Source organism: Ammospiza nelsoni, chromosome 23, assembly GCF_027579445.1.
Source record: "Ammospiza nelsoni isolate bAmmNel1 chromosome 23, bAmmNel1.pri, whole genome shotgun sequence".
In the NCBI taxonomy this organism is placed as follows: domain Eukaryota; kingdom Metazoa; phylum Chordata; class Aves; order Passeriformes; family Passerellidae; genus Ammospiza; species Ammospiza nelsoni.
Window position 1 is genome coordinate 5125519 of NC_080655.1, and position 17918 is coordinate 5143436.

The 17918-nt window shown below is 48.8% G+C and overlaps 2 protein-coding genes across 2 annotated transcripts; one reads left to right on the forward strand and one right to left on the reverse strand.

Moving 5' to 3' along the window:
* Positions 1-202: 202 nt before the first annotated feature.
* On the forward strand, positions 203-1753 carry KCNA10 (potassium voltage-gated channel subfamily A member 10). Its single transcript, XM_059487998.1, has one exon. The coding sequence runs from the start codon at positions 203-205 to the stop codon at positions 1751-1753; it is 1551 nt and encodes a 516-aa protein (XP_059343981.1).
* A 4857-nt stretch (positions 1754-6610) lies between these two features.
* Positions 6611-13659, reverse strand: LOC132083357 (embryonic pepsinogen-like). The gene is made up of 9 exons (XM_059488015.1): positions 13604-13659; positions 13114-13276; positions 12353-12470; positions 11853-11971; positions 10101-10300; positions 8544-8657; positions 7633-7777; positions 7002-7100; positions 6611-6785 (listed from the first exon to the last, which is right to left on the reverse strand). The coding sequence occupies exons 1-9, from the start codon at positions 13657-13659 to the stop codon at positions 6648-6650; spliced, it is 1152 nt and encodes a 383-aa protein (XP_059343998.1). The 3' UTR covers positions 6611-6647.
* Positions 13660-17918: the final 4259 nt, after the last annotated feature.

Consider the following 17918-nt stretch of genomic DNA (forward strand, 5'->3'; position numbering starts at 1 on the left):
TGCTGGAAGTCATACTACTCAACGGCAATAATGCTTCCATTAAAAGCCCTAACCGGGTGGCATGGCCTCTCAGGGTTTGTTTCACCCTGCTCGTGCACAGTTCAGCTCTGTGTCCCTGTCCCTTGCAGATCCTCCTAGCGTGGGACAGGTGCGGGCAGCCGGTGTCGGCCACGGGGGTTTCTGCTGCTGAGCTGACTAGTGTATGATGGACGTGGCCAGTTGGAAGGAGATGGAGGTGGCACTAGTCAGTTTTGACAACGCTGATCAGATCGTGGAGGACCCCTGCTACTCCAACGACCTCAGCCCCGCCGGGCAGTCGCGCAAGGGCCACCCCAGCTGCGCCAACCTGCTGTCCAACCTGCGCATCCTCATCAACAGTGAGAATGCCAACAATGAGACCATCTTCTCCAGGTTCTCCGCCGAGTTCAGCGACCACCTGGTGGGAGAGAGGGTGGGCATGGATGAGGGGGACCAACGAGTCATCATCAACATCGCTGGGCTGAGGTTTGAGACGCGGCTCAAGACCCTGGACCAGTTCCCCGAGACCTTGCTCGGGGACCCGGAAAAGAGGATGCGTTACTTTGACTCCATGAGGAATGAATATTTCTTTGACAGGAACAGGCCCAGTTTTGATGGGATCCTGTACTATTACCAGTCTGGGGGGAAAATACGGCGCCCAGCCAATGTCCCCATCGACGTCTTTGCTGATGAAATCACCTTCTATGAGCTGGGTGATGAAGCCATGGACCAGTTCCGGGAGGATGAAGGGTTCATCAAGGATCCTGAGACCCTCTTACCAACCAATGACTTTCACAGGCAGTTCTGGCTGCTCTTTGAGTACCCTGAGAGCTCCAGTGCAGCCAGAGGCGTAGCTTTAGTCTCCGTCCTGGTCATTGTCATCTCCATCATCATCTTCTGCATGGAGACCCTGCCGGAGTTCCGGGAGGAGAGGGAGTTCAGGTCCACCCAGGAGCTTTCTAGGAATATGACAGACACTTTGGTGTCCCACAGCACCTTCACAGACCCTTTCTTCGTCATAGAGACCGCCTGCATCGTCTGGTTCTCCTTTGAGCTCTTTGTCCGGTTCATCGTGTGCCCCAGCAAGACCGAGTTCTTCAGGAACATCATGAACATCATCGACATCGTGTCCATCATCCCCTACTTTGTGACACTCACCACCGAGCTGATCCAGCAGAGCGAACTCAACGGGCAGCAGAACATGTCCCTGGCCATCCTGCGCATCATCCGCCTCGTCAGGGTCTTCCGCATCTTCAAGCTCTCCCGGCACTCCAAGGGGCTGCAGATCCTGGGGCAGACCCTCAAGGCCAGCATGAGGGAGCTGGGCTTGCTCATCTTCTTCCTCTTCATCGGCGTCATCCTCTTCTCCAGCGCCGTTTACTTCGCGGAAGTCGACGAGCCGCAGTCCCACTTCTCCAGCATCCCCGATGGCTTCTGGTGGGCCGTGGTCACCATGACCACCGTGGGCTACGGGGACATGTGTCCCACCACGCTGGGCGGCAAGATCGTGGGGACGCTGTGCGCCATCGCGGGCGTGCTGACCATCGCCCTGCCCGTGCCCGTCATCGTCTCCAACTTCAATTATTTCTACCACCGGGAGACGGAGAACGAGGAGAAGCAGATGTTGCCCGGGGAGGTGGAGCGGCTGCTGGCCAGCGTGGCCACGGGCAACGGCAGCATGGAGTCACTCAATAAGACCAATGGGGGTTACCCTCGAGACAAGGCCAAAAAATGATGCTGGAGGCCCTGAGGGACTGGGCACGGTCAGGTGGGATTGGCTGGAAAATGCATCCAACATCTGCATGCTCTGATTTTTTTTTTTTTTAATAATGTGCTGCTGCTTTTTCTTTTTTTTTTTTAGACATTTTTCAATCTCTGATTTCCTGTGGCTGTTCAAATAAATACCATCTTTCTTATTTCTCTGCCCTGCCCATCGGTCTGGTGTTTTTTATTTGATGCTCATCTGCTTGACATTTGTCTTCTCTCTTCTTCCACACTCCCCGGCATCAGAGTGGAATTCCCCCACATACAGAGATTTCCCCATTTACTGGAGAGGAAAAAGGGCAAAATGACATTAAATGCTTGGCTTGGTGACACCCAGCTGTCCAAGGATGAAGGTGGGTCGAGTTCCCTGCTTTTCTTATAAAAATAGTTTTAAATATTTTAAATAGTTCCTCCCTGCCCACCACTTCACATCTGGGGGTCTGACAAATTCCCCAAGGCCTGCGACAGCAAAAATAAATGAGAAGGCAAAAAGAAATGAGAAGGGATATTTTCAGCTGGATGAGTTCCCTGGCTTGCCTGACTCATTAATTCTGATGGCACAGCAGGGTGGGCAGTCACGGATGGGCCCAAGGCAGCAGGAGGGGATTTGAGGTTGCTGACCAGACACGGGGGCACAGCCACCCCAAAGGTCCAGGGCACTGCAGCTCAAAGCCCACTGGGGTTTCTGCTGGAAAACTGAGCTCTGAGAGAGGGAATGGGATTTCTCCTGCGACAAATGCTCATTATCTGGTTTACAAACAATCCGGGGGATGAGCCACTGTGACCTTGTAGCTTTTATTGTCACTTCTGGTGCTGCAAAGGGGGCAGAGAGCAACAAGAGCCAACATTTCCTGACAGCTCCGCTCCCTGTTGTAACAAGGCACTTCTGCTTTTCCAAAAATGCAAATTTCCAGTGGCACTTTGGATGGGAGCAGCCAGCAGCAGCTCATTTTGCCATTCTCTCCAATGCCAGCAGTTTTTCTGACAAAAACATCTTGTTCCCACTTCACTGTTTCACTCGATTTTCTTTTTTTTTTTTTTAATGTTTCTGCCTCCATTGAAATCCCAGCTTCTCGTGCAGTGTCTCATCCACTCTGATGTCCCACACCTGCTGCACAGATGTCTCATCTCCTGGCAGATCCCCCTGATCATCACACAGCCTGCCAGCATTTCTGGTTTGCAATTTCATTCAGAAAGCAGAGGTGAAACAGAGGTTGGATTTATTGCTCCTGCTCTGTTGGAAAATGTCGCTTTGGGCTCGCTGGGATTTTCCCTGTAGCAGAAATCCCACAGCCCTGATAGGAGGGGGTTGTTATTTTGGTTTTAGGGGACCCTGTGCCCTGCAATGAGGTGGTTTTCACCCCAAGAGATGGATCTGAGACATGACCAGTACAATCCCTTTTCCCTCTGGGACAAATCCCACTTACCACCTGCTCTCCCTGTTGTTTTTTATGCCCATCCCTCCACCATCCCTTTCCCCTCCCTTGCAGCCCTCACACCATCATTTCAGACAGGAAGAACTGTCAGAGCTATTTTATCTCCTTCCCACTGTGTCCAAGTTCTGTGGGGACGCTTGGAGAACACACAGCTGGGCACAGCTGGAGGAGCCACAGCTGGGAACAGCTGGGAACAGCACTCAAACATTCCCAGCTCCTCTCTTTTCACCCCTCAATTCTCTCCAGCAGCTCTTTCACATCACTACTTTTATTTCATAGCAGGTTCTTTCTCCTTTCCTTCTATAAACTTGATTTTTTCCATTCTTTTGTATTTTTATTGCTCCCCTCCCCAAATTGTCTCCCAGCCTCTCTAATCTGAAGCACTTTTGGTGGTTTTTCCTTGGGAAATCACCATGAAAAACTCTGATGAGAAGGTTTGGGCTGGGAAATATTCAGCCTGATCAGCCACGAGCACATTTCCATTCCTCCTGCAAACATGGACTGTAATGGTGCTGGGATGGATGGATGGATGGATGGATGGATGGATGGATGGATGGATGGATGGATGGATGGATGGATGGACAACCTGATTCTTATAAACTTGTAAACTATCCTCAAATAAAAGAATAAATGCTTCAAAATCTGGTATGCAGAAAATATTGTTTTGTTTGGACTCAACTTTTTTTGTTCCTGGCTTTGTGCTGCTCCATGGCAAAGCAATTCCAGCTGGGAATTGTGTGTGGGAGGGTTGAGACATGGGGCAATATAGAATCCCAGACTGGTTTGGGTTGGAAGGGACCTTAGAGCTCACCTCATTCCACAAGGCAGGGACACCTTCCCCTATCCTGGGTTGCTCTGAGCCCTGTCTAGCCTGGCCTTGGGCAATCCAGGGAAGGGGCAGGCACAGCTGCTCTAGAAAACAGAAAATTGCAGATTTCCAGCTCTGTGAGATGAGGACAAACTCTGCAGATTGGTTCACACCATTCTGGGAGATCAGGTCCAAGGGGAAATCTCTGATTGATGCCATGAAAAGGGGATCAGAGGCATTAAACCTCCCCAGACACACCAACCTATTTCCAGTTTGCCCCAAAGAGGAGGAAAAACAGGCTATGAACTCCCAGTGTCAACCCTGATGAAAACCTGCAAGAAACCCCATTTTCCTGCACAATCTGCAGCTTTGTCCCTTCCCAAACACAGCCCCAGAGCTCAGAGCCCAACAAAATCCATACAAAGCCTTCAGTACCTGTCCTGTTCCAGAGCCAAGCCCTAATGAGCCAATCTAGCATGTCCTTCTGCACAGAGGTTGAATTCCCTCCTCAAGGTTTTTACTGCCTCAGGAAAAGCTAAAAGTAGACAAGAACCCCCTTTACTCTATCAGAAAGGTGTCCTGGCCATGGTTTTTTTGTCTTTGGAGCAATACAAAACCTGTGGCCAGGTGTGAAATATTTGCAGGTAGGAGTGACTCCCTCCTTTGAGCTGAAATTCCCGAGAATCCCAGAATGGTTTGGGTTGGAAGGGACCTCAAAGCTCACCCTGCCATGAGCAGGGACACCTTCCACTATCCCAGGTTTCTCCAAGCCCTGTCCAACCTGGCCTTGGGCATTTCCAAGGCTGGAGCACGCAGGATTTCAGGGTTGGCACCAGAGCCACGAGATGGCACTCCAGGATCGGCAGTCTTAGCTCGCTCCCCGCTCTGCAATCCGAGCTTGGAAGATTTCCCTTGGTTTATCCCTTTATTGGAATGCAAACACGGCTGGGAAGGGCTGTCCCGGCCAGGGGAAGGAATCCCTTTATCGGGAATTCTCAGCACCAGTGCAGGAGGAGGATTTAGGAACTGCTGGATTTTGAGGCCAGGTCGGTCCTGCCTGGAATAAGGACCAACATCCCACCCCGCTCTGAAAAGGCAGGTCCAGCCCTGGCTGCTCCTCCAGATCTTGTCCATCCTGGCAGGGCTGGTCTTCAGAGTCACAGTTCCCCCTGCACCTGCCTCATTTATTCTTGGTCATGGTGGTGCCTTGTGCAGGCTGAGCTGGAATAGAGACCAGACAGAGCTAAAGAATGAAGCAGGGAGTAAATAAATTATATAAAAATAGAAATGAAAAATAAGGGGGATAAAATAGGGATTTTAAAAAGGGAATAAATTTGGAGGCCTCAATGGATCCACCTTGGGCAGCACAAGAGCCCAGCCCAGGTGAACCCAAAATGGTCACAAAATGCATGACAGATCATGGGGTCTCTCACTTTTATCAGTTCTGCTCCGTTTGCATAGTGGAGTTAATTGTCCAACTACAGCTTTAGCCCATGCAGTCCCATCCTTGTTTTTCTCTCTTCAGCCCACGTTTTTTCTGCTCTTGGTGCTGAGATTTGGATCATTTGTCCTTGGTCCCCAGCTGGAGCAGGAATTGTTTTGTCTCCCTGTTCTGTGCACAGAGCTCTCCATCCCCTAATGTGAACCCAGACCTACACACTAAAGCAGCACAGAACCTGAAAAATATAAAAGCCAAACCTGAGGCATCAATAGTAATGAGAAAATTCCTGTGACAGACCTGAGGGCAAGTCCCATGTGCCCAAAATCCAGGTCTGGATCACTCTTGTGCTTGGACACAAGGGATTCCCACCAGCTGGGCTGGGAATCCCAGGGATTTGGAATCCCAGGGATGTGGGGGGTAAACCCCACTCCCACCATCCTACATCACATCCTCCTCTACAGCCAGCTCAGTTCTTACACAGTGCAAGAAGACTATAATTAATTTCTGACCCGAATCACCTGGATCTCCCCCTCCACATCCCTGCTCCTGCTGGGGATGGAATCTCCAGGCCCCACCAGTGGTGGAGCCTTAATTTACCAACAAATAAAGCCAGCAGCCCCTTGTCCCTCAGCGCTGCAGAAATGAAGACACAGCAGGGACCTGGATCTCTCTCCTGGCTTCTTGCTGAGCAATTCCACTTGGGCCTGTCTGCAAGTAGAGGGTGTTGTTTCATAAAAGGGGGATTACTTTCATCTGGCCACACCATTGTTTTCCAGTTGTTCAGTAACTGAGGTATCTCAAAGCTTGCTTTCATTTCAATCTCGCTTATGGTTTCCATATTCTCAAAATCTTTTGCCAGACAATCATATTTATAAGGCTTTCCCATTTCATCTTCCCCAGCATTTCAGAATCCCCTACTTGTTGTAGCCCCACTAAAAGAGCCAACCTTGTCTTCCACCCCTCAGCCCTGCAGCGATCACAGCTCCCAGGGGCCCTCAGCAGAGCTGTGATGGACAAACCATCCTTGGCCACCACAAAGCAGCTCCTCCTGCCTCCTGCCATTCCATCAGAAATACACACACAGCCACCAGCTCAGAACCACCAGCTCTTTATTTGTGCCAAAAGCCTTGCTTGGGGCTGGGTGTGTTCAAACCCCAGCAGCTCTCCCATCGTGGTGGATCTAAACAGCCTTGGCTAGCCCAATGCGGTTGTTGGCCCGGTCAAAGACGCTGTAGTACACCCTGATGAAGACATCTCCCAAGATCCAGAGGTCCCCAGAGGTGTCCTGGAAGCTGCTCATGCAAGAATCTTCACTATGCTGCATTTGAGCACGAGAAGGAAATTGGGGAGATGTGGGAAATCTCTTCTTGCATTGCCCTGGAGGCCTTTGGCCATTTATCTCCCAGGGGAATGGGAGAAGCCAAGGTGACCAGATCAGAAGCACCAGACCAAGGTCCTTCTGATCTCTCACTGGAGAGAACAGAAGTACCTTGAGAGAGGCTCCTGCAGCCAGGAGCAGCTGGTTCCCACTTACCTGCTCGGTGTAGGCCAAGGCTGACACGGGGTACTGGACCCCATCAATGACAAAGATGACATCAGGCATGGCAGGGATGGAGCTGCAGTTCACACTGTGCTGCAGGGAGCAGAGGAGAGGGCTCTCAGCAGGGAAACGTGTTCAGAGGGTGAGGAGTGAGGGGAGACCTCACTGGGGCCTCCAACCTCCTCCTGAGGGGCAGCAGAGGGACAGCTCCAATGTCTGTGGCAGGGACAGGACCCAAGGAAGGGCTGGGGCTGGGCCAGGGCAGGTCAGGCTGGAGATCAGGGAAAGGTTCTTCCCCCAGAGGGTGCTGGCACTGCCCAGGCTCCCCAGGGAATGGGCACAGCCCCAAGGCTGCCAGAGCTCCAGGAGAGTTTGGACACACACACATCCCTGCGCTGCCAGGGATGCCCAGGGTGGGATTGTTGGGGTATCCTGGTCAGGGATGGGTCCCTTCAGCCCAGGACATTCTGTGATTCTCTGTCCCACTGACACAAACCAGAGAGCCCCAGGGTGTCCCTGTCAGGGTTGCCATGAGCACGGGGTGGTTTCCCCACACGGTTTCCCCAGCCCTTGGCTGGGCTCTGCTGTGCCAGCTGCCTCCAGGGCCAGCAGGGTGAGCTCTCACCTCTCCATACTCGCCATTCGTGGCCCCAACGGTGCTCTGGATGCTCCTGATGCCCGAGGGGGGCCCGGCCACGAGGGAAGTGCCGGTGTCAATGATGGCCTGGCAGCCACCAGCGCACGCGACCTCCTGGCCGCCCACAATGATGCTGTGGAGAGAGACCAAGCAGACGCTGTGAGAGAACCAACAGGGCTGTGAAATAACCAAAGGGGCTGTGAAATAACCAAAGGGGCTGTGAGATAACCAATGGGGATGTGAAATAACCAATGGGGATGTGAGATAACCAACGGGGCTGTGAAATAACCAGCAGGGCTGTGAAATAACCAACAGGGCTGTGAGATAACCAACAGTGCTGTGAAATAACCAACGGGGCTGTGAGATAACCAATGGGGCTGTGAGATAACCAACGGGGCTGTGAGATAACCAACGGGGCTGTGAAATAACCCACAGGGCTGTGAAATAACCAACGGGGCCGTGAAATAACCAACGGGCCTCAGGGTTGGTTTTTAACTTCTTTCATAAGAGTTGAAGCTGGGTAACCCCGAGTGCTGCCTGTGAGCCTGCTCTTGTCTGGAGTTGCAGAGCCACCATTGCAGATGTGGGCACTGAACACATCCCAGCAGCTGGGACCCACTCCAGCCCAACAAAATGAGGTTTTGACCCATGATTTTGCTCTCCTCATCACCAGACATTCCCTAAATCACAAGACAGGAACTAGGCTGTGCCCCAGGCACAAAGCATCCTCATTTTGGGTGTCAGTTACCAAAGCACTACGGAGTTTGTCCCCTTACCCCCCTGCATCCCTCAGCCCTGGGGTGGGGATGTCACTGGAAGCCTCTGGTGCTGATGGGCCCAATGTCTCTTTAGAAGCAATGCTTTGAGGCGATCACAGAGCAACAGAGCTGGTTTGTCACCTGTCCATGGAGATCTGCCAGTAGCCCTGGTAAGTGACAGGGATCCACTTGATGGGGCCAGTGAAATAGGATTCATCGATGCCCCCGAAGATGACCACGCTCCCTGCTGCCTCCCTGGATGGTGCAGGAAACAAAAACAAGGGAGATTTGCCTTGTGGTTCAATGCAGGGCTGTGTGTCCCAAGGGTAGGACACTGATTGTCCCCACCTCCTCACACAGCAAAGCAGCAGGGCCAGAGACTTTGGCACCAGGAGCAGTGCTGGGAACTGTTTCCCAGTGAGCCCTGAGCCCTCTGGGGAGGCTGGAAATAGGAGCCTCCTTGAGCCAGGTCTCATGAGCTCTTGGAGGTCTATTTGACACCCAAGATAGCTCAGCTACTTTAGAAGGCATAAAATCAGCAGGATGCCTTCTGTTGCAGTGTTGGAAACAAAAAGGTTTTAATAAAAGGCAAAATAACAAAACTGTCTACAGAGAAAAACTGAGTCAAGTGCAAGAGGTTCTTGCTCCTAGTAAAAAACCTCACAAAAGCGATTATTTTCTTTGTTCTCTTCTTTTTCTGGTAAATTGCCTAAACAGGATCTTTTTGGCTCCTGTCCAATTAACCATCCTTAAGTTTGAGGTGAAGTCCCCCAAACCTATGTGATGCCTTTTCCACCTAAGGGAAAAGAGAAACTTCTGAGCTTATTTCCTTTTTAAAGAGACAAAAAATAGCTTTGTCACTCTATCAACAAGAAGCACATTCCTACAGCCCCCAACCCTTGCACATGGTGGCACAGACACAATATCTGATGGCAGCAGTGACAAGGGAGGAGCCAGAGCCGCCAGCACACCGTGCATGAGGTGCATCCCTGTTGAAGATTGCAATGCAAAATGTTTTCAATTACCATCTATTGTCAAGTGGGCAGTTTGGCTTATCTCTCTCTTTCAGTGACCACATTCACACCTCCCTCTGAGGAGTCCTCTGCAGATAACAGCTATTGAATGTCCCTGCATGGCTGATAAGAACTACAGCATCCCATTGGCAGATGTGAGCCCAGAGGGAGGAGCCAAGCATTCCTACCCGGATAGAATCTGGAGATTCTGGAACACCAGCACAGCTTCTCCACTGGATTGCCCAGAGGAACAGCAGCTGCCTCTTCTTCCCCTGGATCTTCAGAGGCAGAGACTGCACCTTTCTCCAGGATCCCTGCTCCAGCAGAACCAGTCCTGACACTGCAGGAGGGCTGAGCCACAATTCCAATGGGACTGCTGCCAACAGCCTGACCCACAGGGTGTCAGGTTGTGTTCTGACTCTGGCAGTGTTGGTTTAGTGCACTGCATTGTTTATTTTATCCTTTTATTTTCTTCCCTATTAAAGAACTGTTATTTCCTGCTCCCATATTTTTACCTGAGAGCCCCTTAATTTAAAATTTATATAAAATTTATAGCAATTAAGAGGGGTGCGGAGGGTTTACATTTTCCCTTTCAGGGGAGGCTCCTGCCTTCCTTAGCAGACTCCTGTCTTTCCAAACCAAGACAATCCCCCCTTCCTCAGCCCCCCAAGTCCACGTGGCTCACCGGGACAGGTAGATAGAGAAGAGGTTCTCCTGTAGCAAGCTCTGGTTCACCAGGTTATCAAAGACAGGGGTGATGCCATCAGCAGCCAGGTTTGGGTATCCCAAGCCCAGGATCCCATCAAATTGGACGTGGACAAAGAACTGGCCGGGCTCAGCGGTGCTCAAGCCAAAGAGCTGGTTGGTGTCCACCAGAGAGGCCACCTGGGGACAGGGAGGTGAGGCCTGAGCAGGCACTGGGATTCTGGTGTTAATCTGGTTAATTTGGGGATCCCCTGCTGTCGGAACTCAGTGCATCCCTCCGGGTGTCCAGAGTTGCCAAACACCAGCCCCATTCACTCCAGTGGAACAGAAATAATCTCTTTTGTTAAATATACAAAATAAAACCCTTCTAAGGCTGAAATTCTCACTGAGGTTTGACAGAGGAGAGATGTACAAGGTGCCCAGCTGGGAATTCCCTCCTTGTCACAGGGATGACAGCGAGGAGGCAGCTCAGGGATTCCTCTCTCAGCCTCCCTCCCTCGCAGCACCCCCAGCCCCAGCAGGAGAAGCCCCAGCACCTCCTGCATCTGAAAAGGCTCCTGCAGACACCACTGCAGATGAATGAGTAACACACAGACTCTGGGTCTCTTCAGCTGTCAGAGCTCAGTGCATCCCTCCGGGTGTCCAGAGTTGCCAGGACCCCGCCAGGGGGCTCAGAGACCCTGGCACAGAGCCCAGAGCATCTGGGGATTTGATTTTGACACAGTATGGTAATGTATTGGTTCTTATAGGCTGTATGGAAATCCTATAGGATTTGTATCTTGTACTAGATTGGTTAGTGAGAATCAGAATGCTCAGCACAGGAGATTTATTGTATTGTAACGGGAACTTCGCTCTCTTGCCTTTTACTCTCTTACCCTCTCATCCTCTCTGCCCCTCTCTTCTCTCAGCCCTGCTCCAGCTGTGGCTGGCAGCTCCCAGCAGGGCCCTGCACCCAGGCCCTTTGCAATAACCCACAAGTTCCCAGCCCTGGCTGCAGAGATCTCTCCTCTCCATCCATCCCCACCATCCCACCCCTGACGCTCCTACAACAGTGGGGACAGACGGAGGGCCCTGCTGGGAGCTGCCAGCCACAGCTTGGAGTAGCCCCAAAGAGGGAGAGAGCCATAAAGAGAGAGAAGGCAAGAGTGTGGTTAAGAGGATGAGAGAGAACAAGGAAGAGTAAAAAGAGTGGAGTTCCCGTTACAATACCATAAATTTTCTTCTGTGTTGAATATTCTCATTCTCACTAACCAATCCAGTACAAGATACAAATCCTATAGCATTTACATACAGCCTATAAGAATCACTACATTACCACACTGTGTTACATTTTAAACCCTAAAAACTCCTCTTTGGGCCCTTCTGCCAAGCTGTAGGGTCTGCTCTGACCCTTGGGCCTGTCTGCAAGCAGAGGGTGTTGTTCCATCAAAAGGGGATCACCTTCAGCTGGCCACACCATTGTTTTCCAGTTGTTCAGTAACTGAGGTATCTCAAAGCTTGCTTTCATTTCAATCTCACTTATAGTTTCTATATTCTCAAAATCTTTTGCCAGGCAATCATATTTATAAGGCTTTTCTGCTTCATTTTCCCCAACAGACTGTCCTACCCCCATTGGCCCTACAGGTGGGATGTGGGATATTCCCCATGGATGTTCCCCATGGATGTTCCCCATGGATGTTCCCCTTGGATGTTCCCCACAGATGTTCCCCAGCCGTGCCATGGGGACACTCACAGTGATGGTGTCTGAACCCACGGTCCCCTCCATCTCTCCTGTGCCGTAGTGGATGGACAGACTCAGCCCTGTGCTCTTGTAGGTGGAGGACTGAGATGGGTCAAACATCTGGTGGGTTTCTATAAGTGGCAAAACACAGAATTAAACCTTCAAGCAAGGCCAAGCCTAAGGGACGTGTGGGAGAAGGACCCCTGAATTGCTGTACATTATCTTGCCTTCAAGAATAATTCAGCTGTGAGCATTTGCTGCTCATCCTTCCCCTCCTCCAGCAACTACAGGCATTCCCACCCCCCTTGGGCACATGGGGAAACTGAGGCACCAAGCAGAAATCACATCACCTGAGGAATGCAGCCCTGAGCAGCCCCTACAGCCCAAATACTCATCACTCACAGCTGCCATGGCCCAGCTGGGTGAATCCCCCTCCCCTGGCAATGTCACCCCAATTTCTGGGCTTGGTGGAGCCATTCCAAACCCAGAACATGCAGCTGGGCCCTACTCACGGCAGGCCAGGCTGGGGCAGGACACAGAGGGCACCCAGAGGTCGGAGGAGCCGGTGTCGAAGACCACGCTGAAGTCCTGCGGGGGGGTGCCAATGGAGATGGTCCCATAATATTCCACCTGCAGGCCAGAGATGGATTTGGAGGCATGAAACCAAACTTGGACCTTCTCCAGGGGCTTGGTCCCCTGCTTCATGGAGACTCCCTGTGTGACTGTGTTCACAGGGGTCCGAGGATGAGGGAAGAGATGAGGATCTGACTCCATGTTTCAGAAGGCTGATTTATTATTTTATGACATATATTATAAAAAAACTATACTAAAAGAATAAAGAAAAGGTTTCATCAGAAGGCTGGCTAAGAATAGAATAGGAAAGAAATGATAACAAATGTTTGTGGCTTGGGCTCTCTGTCCGAGCCAGCTGGACTGTGATTGGCCATTAATTAGAAAAAACAACACGGGCCAATCACAGATGCACCTGTTGCATTCCACAGCAGCAGATAACCATTGTTTACATTTTGTTCCTGAGGCCTCTCAACTCCTCAGGAGGAAAAATCCTAAGGAAAGGATTTTCCATAAAAGATGTCTGTGACACCCGTGCTTCCAGCAGAGCTCCTGGGGGATATTTCTCCGTTCAGTGTGGGCAAGGAGGGGTGAAGGATGTGAGTTAAAGGTTTTGGGATGAAGGATTTGGTTTGGACATAGGGATGGACATCCCACAGGCCCTGCCAGGGCTGTGTTCTGGGGGACTGGAGCCCATACTCACGTCCAGGGCGTTCAGCAGGCGCTCGGTGGCCAACCCGGTTCCGTTGGGGAAAGCGTGCGGGAATTTGGTGCCGATGTCGTAGTGGTGATGCTGGAAGAACTGGTGCAGCAAATCCTTCTCCCTGAGGACATCTCTCAGCTTCTTCCCCCTCTCCAAGGGCAGCCTGGCACAAGCAACAAGGGAAATAAAAGAGGGAGATGGGATTTTGCTGCCTGCAGCTCCAGTGTTTGACACTTCCAATGCCCTGATCCAACAGCAGGAGCACAGGAAACTCCCCCAAAACTCTGAATCTGGGATTTCCTCAAAAATCCCTAAACAGCCTAAGAAATCTGCCCCCTCCCCAGGCACACCCTCATTCTCTGCACCCCAGGAGCAGCTTTCTGCAGCCTCAGACCTCACCTGTGCTCCCCAAAGCCACAAAAAGCCTCCAAATTCCCATTTCCCCCTCACTTTTCCCAGTGTCCCTGGCAGTGATGCTGCTCTGGCTCACCTGGTGACTCCCTGGCACAGGGCAGAGGCAGCACAGAGGAGCACGAGGAACCACATCCTGCCAGGACAGCCAGGGCGAGTTCCCTCAGGTTTATAAAGCCCATAAAGCCCCTGCCCACCCCCTGTGCCGTGCCAAGAGCAGCCAGGACCAGCAGGAGCTGCCCCCTCCCCTCCTTTGGGCACCCAGCCAAGGCAGGTGACAGCCAGGGCCTGAAGGACACAGCACACACGAGCCACACATCACCTGGCAGGGTGGAATTGTCCCCTAATGCCAACCATGGTCCTCTCCTGGGACCCCATGCTCCCTTCTAGATCCCAAATCCAAACTCTCCATCCTTGAGGCCCCAAATCCTTCATCCCAACCAGGCACTGCCTGGCTGTGGGCATGGATCCAGAAATCCAGGATAATGCCTGTTGGAAGGGACTTTAAAGCTCATCCAGTCCCAAACCCTGCCATGGCAGGGACACCTTCACTGTCCCAGGCTGCTCCAAGCCCCATCCAGCCTGGCCTTGGACACTGCCAGGGATCCAGGGGCAGCCCCAGCTGCTCTGGGAATTCCATCCCAGCCCCTCCCCACCCTCCCAGGGAAGGATTCCTTCCCAAAAATCCCATCCATCCCTGCTCTCTGCCAGAGGGAGCCATTCCCTGTGTCCTGTCCCTCTATCCCTTGTCCCCAGTCCCTCTCCAGCTCTCCTGGATCCCCTTTAGCTCTGGAAGGGGCTCTGAGCTCTACCTGGAGCCTTCTCTGGATGTGGCACTATGTGCCAGGGTTTAGTTGAGGTGTTGGAGTGTCACAGACATGTTTTATGAAAAATCCTTTCTTTAGGGTTTTTTCTCCTGAGGAGCTGAGAGGCCTCAGGAACAAAATGTAAACAATGATTATCTGCTGCTGTGGAATGCAACAGGTGCATCTGTGATTGGTCTCATGTGGCTGTTTTTAATTAATGGCCAATCACAGTCAGCTGGCTCAGACTCTTGGTCAGACACAAGCTTTTGTTATCATTCTTCTTCTTGCTTGCAAGCCTTCTGATGAAATCCTTTCTTCTATTCTTTTAGTATAGTTTTAATACAATATATATGTCATAAAATAATAAATCAAGCCTTCTGAAACATGGAGTCAGACCCTCGTCTCTTCCCTCATCCTGGGACCCCACTGAACACCACCACATTGGGGCTGCGTTGGATTAGATGATCTTTAAGGTCTCTTCCAACCTGGTCATTCTGTGAGTTCTGTGAGTTCTCCTCCCCAGGTGAGCACCCCCAGCTCTCCCAGCCTGGCTGCAGAGCAGAGAGCTCCAACCTTGGGATCATCCCTGTGGCCTCTTCTGGAATTGCTCCAGCATCTCCATGCCCTGATGCTGAAAACCCCAGAGCTGGAGACACCGTCTGGGCTTTTCAGCCTGGCACCCTTGGCCATTTCAAAGAGCAGAGGGACTCTGTGTGCAGGACTCTCCTGTTTGCAGGCCATAGATCTCAGAGAGATGCCGAGTAAGAATTTATGATAGATTTATGATAGAATTTGTTTTGTTTTTAGCGTTGTGCTTTGTTTTAGTGGGGTTGGCAGTTCATCTAACCCCTCCCCTTATTACGGGGTGCTGGGGCTGGTTGCAGTAGCAGTTGCAGGGTGTGGCTGGCTGGTAAATTTGGGGGTTTCTTTTGTGTCTTTGGTGCTTGTTATGGTTTATTTAGGGGGGATGTTGGTAGTGTTTGTTTATTCAGTGTTGTTGGTGGCGGATCCTTACCCAGAACCTGGGCCAGCTGCGGTGTTGTTGGTTATGGCCTTGGAATGGGGTTGGTTGTGGTGGTGGGGCTTGCTGTAGGGTGTGAGTTGGGGTTACTGGGGGACGAGGGGACGGTGAATGGTGGGGGTCTGTTGTTGGTCCCATCAGATTTCAGTGGAGTGGCCATGCTTTATTCAAACTCCTGTGTGCAGGACTCCTCTGTTTGCAGGACTCCTCTGTTTGCAGGACTCTCCTGTGTGCAGGACTCCTCTGTGTGCAGGACCCCTGTTTGCAGGACTCCTGTGTGCAGGACTCCTGTGTGCAGGACTCCTCTGTGTGCAGGACTCCTCTGTGTGCAGGACTCCTGTTTGCAGGACTCCTGTGTGCAGGACTCTCCTGTTTGCAGGAGCCCCCCAGGCTGGTACGAGGGGGCCCCTGTGGCTGCTGACGTGGGTGACCCCCCCTTATCTCTGACCCCGGGATGCAAACAGGACAAGGTGACCCTGTGGGTGCTGGGCTGGTGCCAGGCTGTGCCTGGAACAGGGAGCCCCGTGCCAATGGGATATTTCATGAAAAATCCCTTTGCTAGGATTTCTTCTCTTGGGAAGCTTCTGCTTCTTCTTGTTTTGCTGCTTTGGAATGTGATTTGGAGAATTCACACTCAGCATGTGAATTGTTTTAATTTAATGACCAATTTCAGTCCAGCTGTGTTGGGACTCTGGTCAGTCACAGGTTTTTATTATTCATTCCTGTTTGGCCTTCTGATGTCTCCTTTCTCTTTCTTTAGTAATATAATATAATATAATATAATATAATATAATATAATATAATATAATATAATATAATATAATATAATATAATATAATATAATATAATATAATATAATATAATATAATATAATATAATATAATATTTTCTGTACTTACATTATATTTATATTACATTATATTAAACTATATTAATATATAATGATATATAATTATAAGTAATGTATGATGATAACTATTTTAATTATTATGTAACCATAATAATATAATTACTATCATTATATTAACGTAATATATGCTATTATCTATATTATTATAATTAATATAATGGCATAAAATGTCATATAATGTCATAATCTAATATAATTAATATAAATTATATTATATTATATTATATTATATTATATTATATTATATTATATTATATTATATTATATTATATTATATTATATTATATTAATATACAATTACATATTATTATATTATACTAATATATAATTATATATTATTATAATTAAGATTTTATCATAATCATTATAATTATTATATAATTATAATCATGCATGTATTATTATTATAATACATAATAATATCTATATAATTACAATTAATAAAATGTCATATAATCTCATATAATATAATATGATATGATATGATATGATATGATATAATATAATATAATATAACATTTCACCTAATATAGTTAATATAATTAATACAATAATTTCTATAATTATATTTTATTCTATTATATTAATATAGACTATTATATAATTATAATTAATCTATTATAATCGTTATAATTATTATGTAATTATAATAATATAATTACTATCATTATAATAATATATGATAATATCTACATTATTAAAATGTAGCATAACGTCATATTACGTCATACGATGTCATATAATGTCATAATATAATATAATTCATATAATTAATATAATAATTTCTAATATGATATGTTACATGATATTATAATAATACTATATTGTATTATAATGATATATAATAATATGTTACTATAATTAATAGATTATAATTATTACTACAATTATTAAGTGTTGTAATCATTATATTAATATAATATACAATAGTATCTATATAATTATAATTCATATAATGGCAATATATATTATATTATATTATATTATATTATATTATATTATATTATATTATATTATATTATATTATATTATATTATATTATATTATATTATATTATATTATATTATATTTCCTAGGAGTAAAAGGACATTCCCTAGGATATTTCCCATTTCCTAAAAATGAAAAGGATATTTCCTATAAGTCAAAAGGATATTCCCAAGGATATTTCCTAGAAGTTTCTTGCTAAGATGTTTTGTTGTGGGGGGAGAAATATATTTCTGCTGGGAGAAAATAATTTGGAGGAAATAAAGAGGGGCTGTGGAAACTGACGGGCAGCATCCAGGAGCCAACACCTGGGGAAGGGATTTGTGATGCCGCGGAGAATCCAGGAGGATCCTTAAAACCCCACTTGAATTTCCTTCGGCTCTGCAAACCCGGGCGGCGCTGCGGGGAAGGAGGGACGCAACTGGACGAGAAAGTCGAGAAAAAGAAGGAAAAAAACCAAAATATCGCAACTGTGCCGCGTGCTCTGGGGGGAAACAGCCAGCGGGGAGGGCTGTTTCGGGGGGGCGGGTTTGCTGCGAACGCCCAGAGCCGGGCACGGTGCCGGGAGAGGCGGCAGCGGCACCGCGGGCTCGGGGGATCTCGGTGCCGGGAGAGGCGGCAGCGGCACCGCGGGCTCGGGGGATCTCGGTGCCGGGAGAGGCGGCAGCGGCAC

Excerpts from the sequence above, each read along its gene's own strand:
- KCNA10 (XM_059487998.1), top strand. The coding sequence starts at position 203 with ATGATGGACGTGGCCAGTTGGAAGGAGATGGAGGTGGCACTAGTCAGT.
- LOC132083357 (XM_059488015.1), bottom strand. The coding sequence starts at position 13,659 with ATGTGGTTCCTCGTGCTCCTCTGTGCTGCCTCTGCCCTGTGCCAGGGA. Across the intron at positions 10,301-11,852 it reads TGGGTTCAGACACCATCACT|GTGGCCTCTCTGGTGGACAC; the intron begins GTGAGTGTCCCC and ends CCCTGTCCCCAG. Across the intron at positions 6,786-7,001 it reads CCTTGGCCTACACCGAGCAG|CATAGTGAAGATTCTTGCAT; the intron begins GTAAGTGGGAAC and ends GCTCAAATGCAG.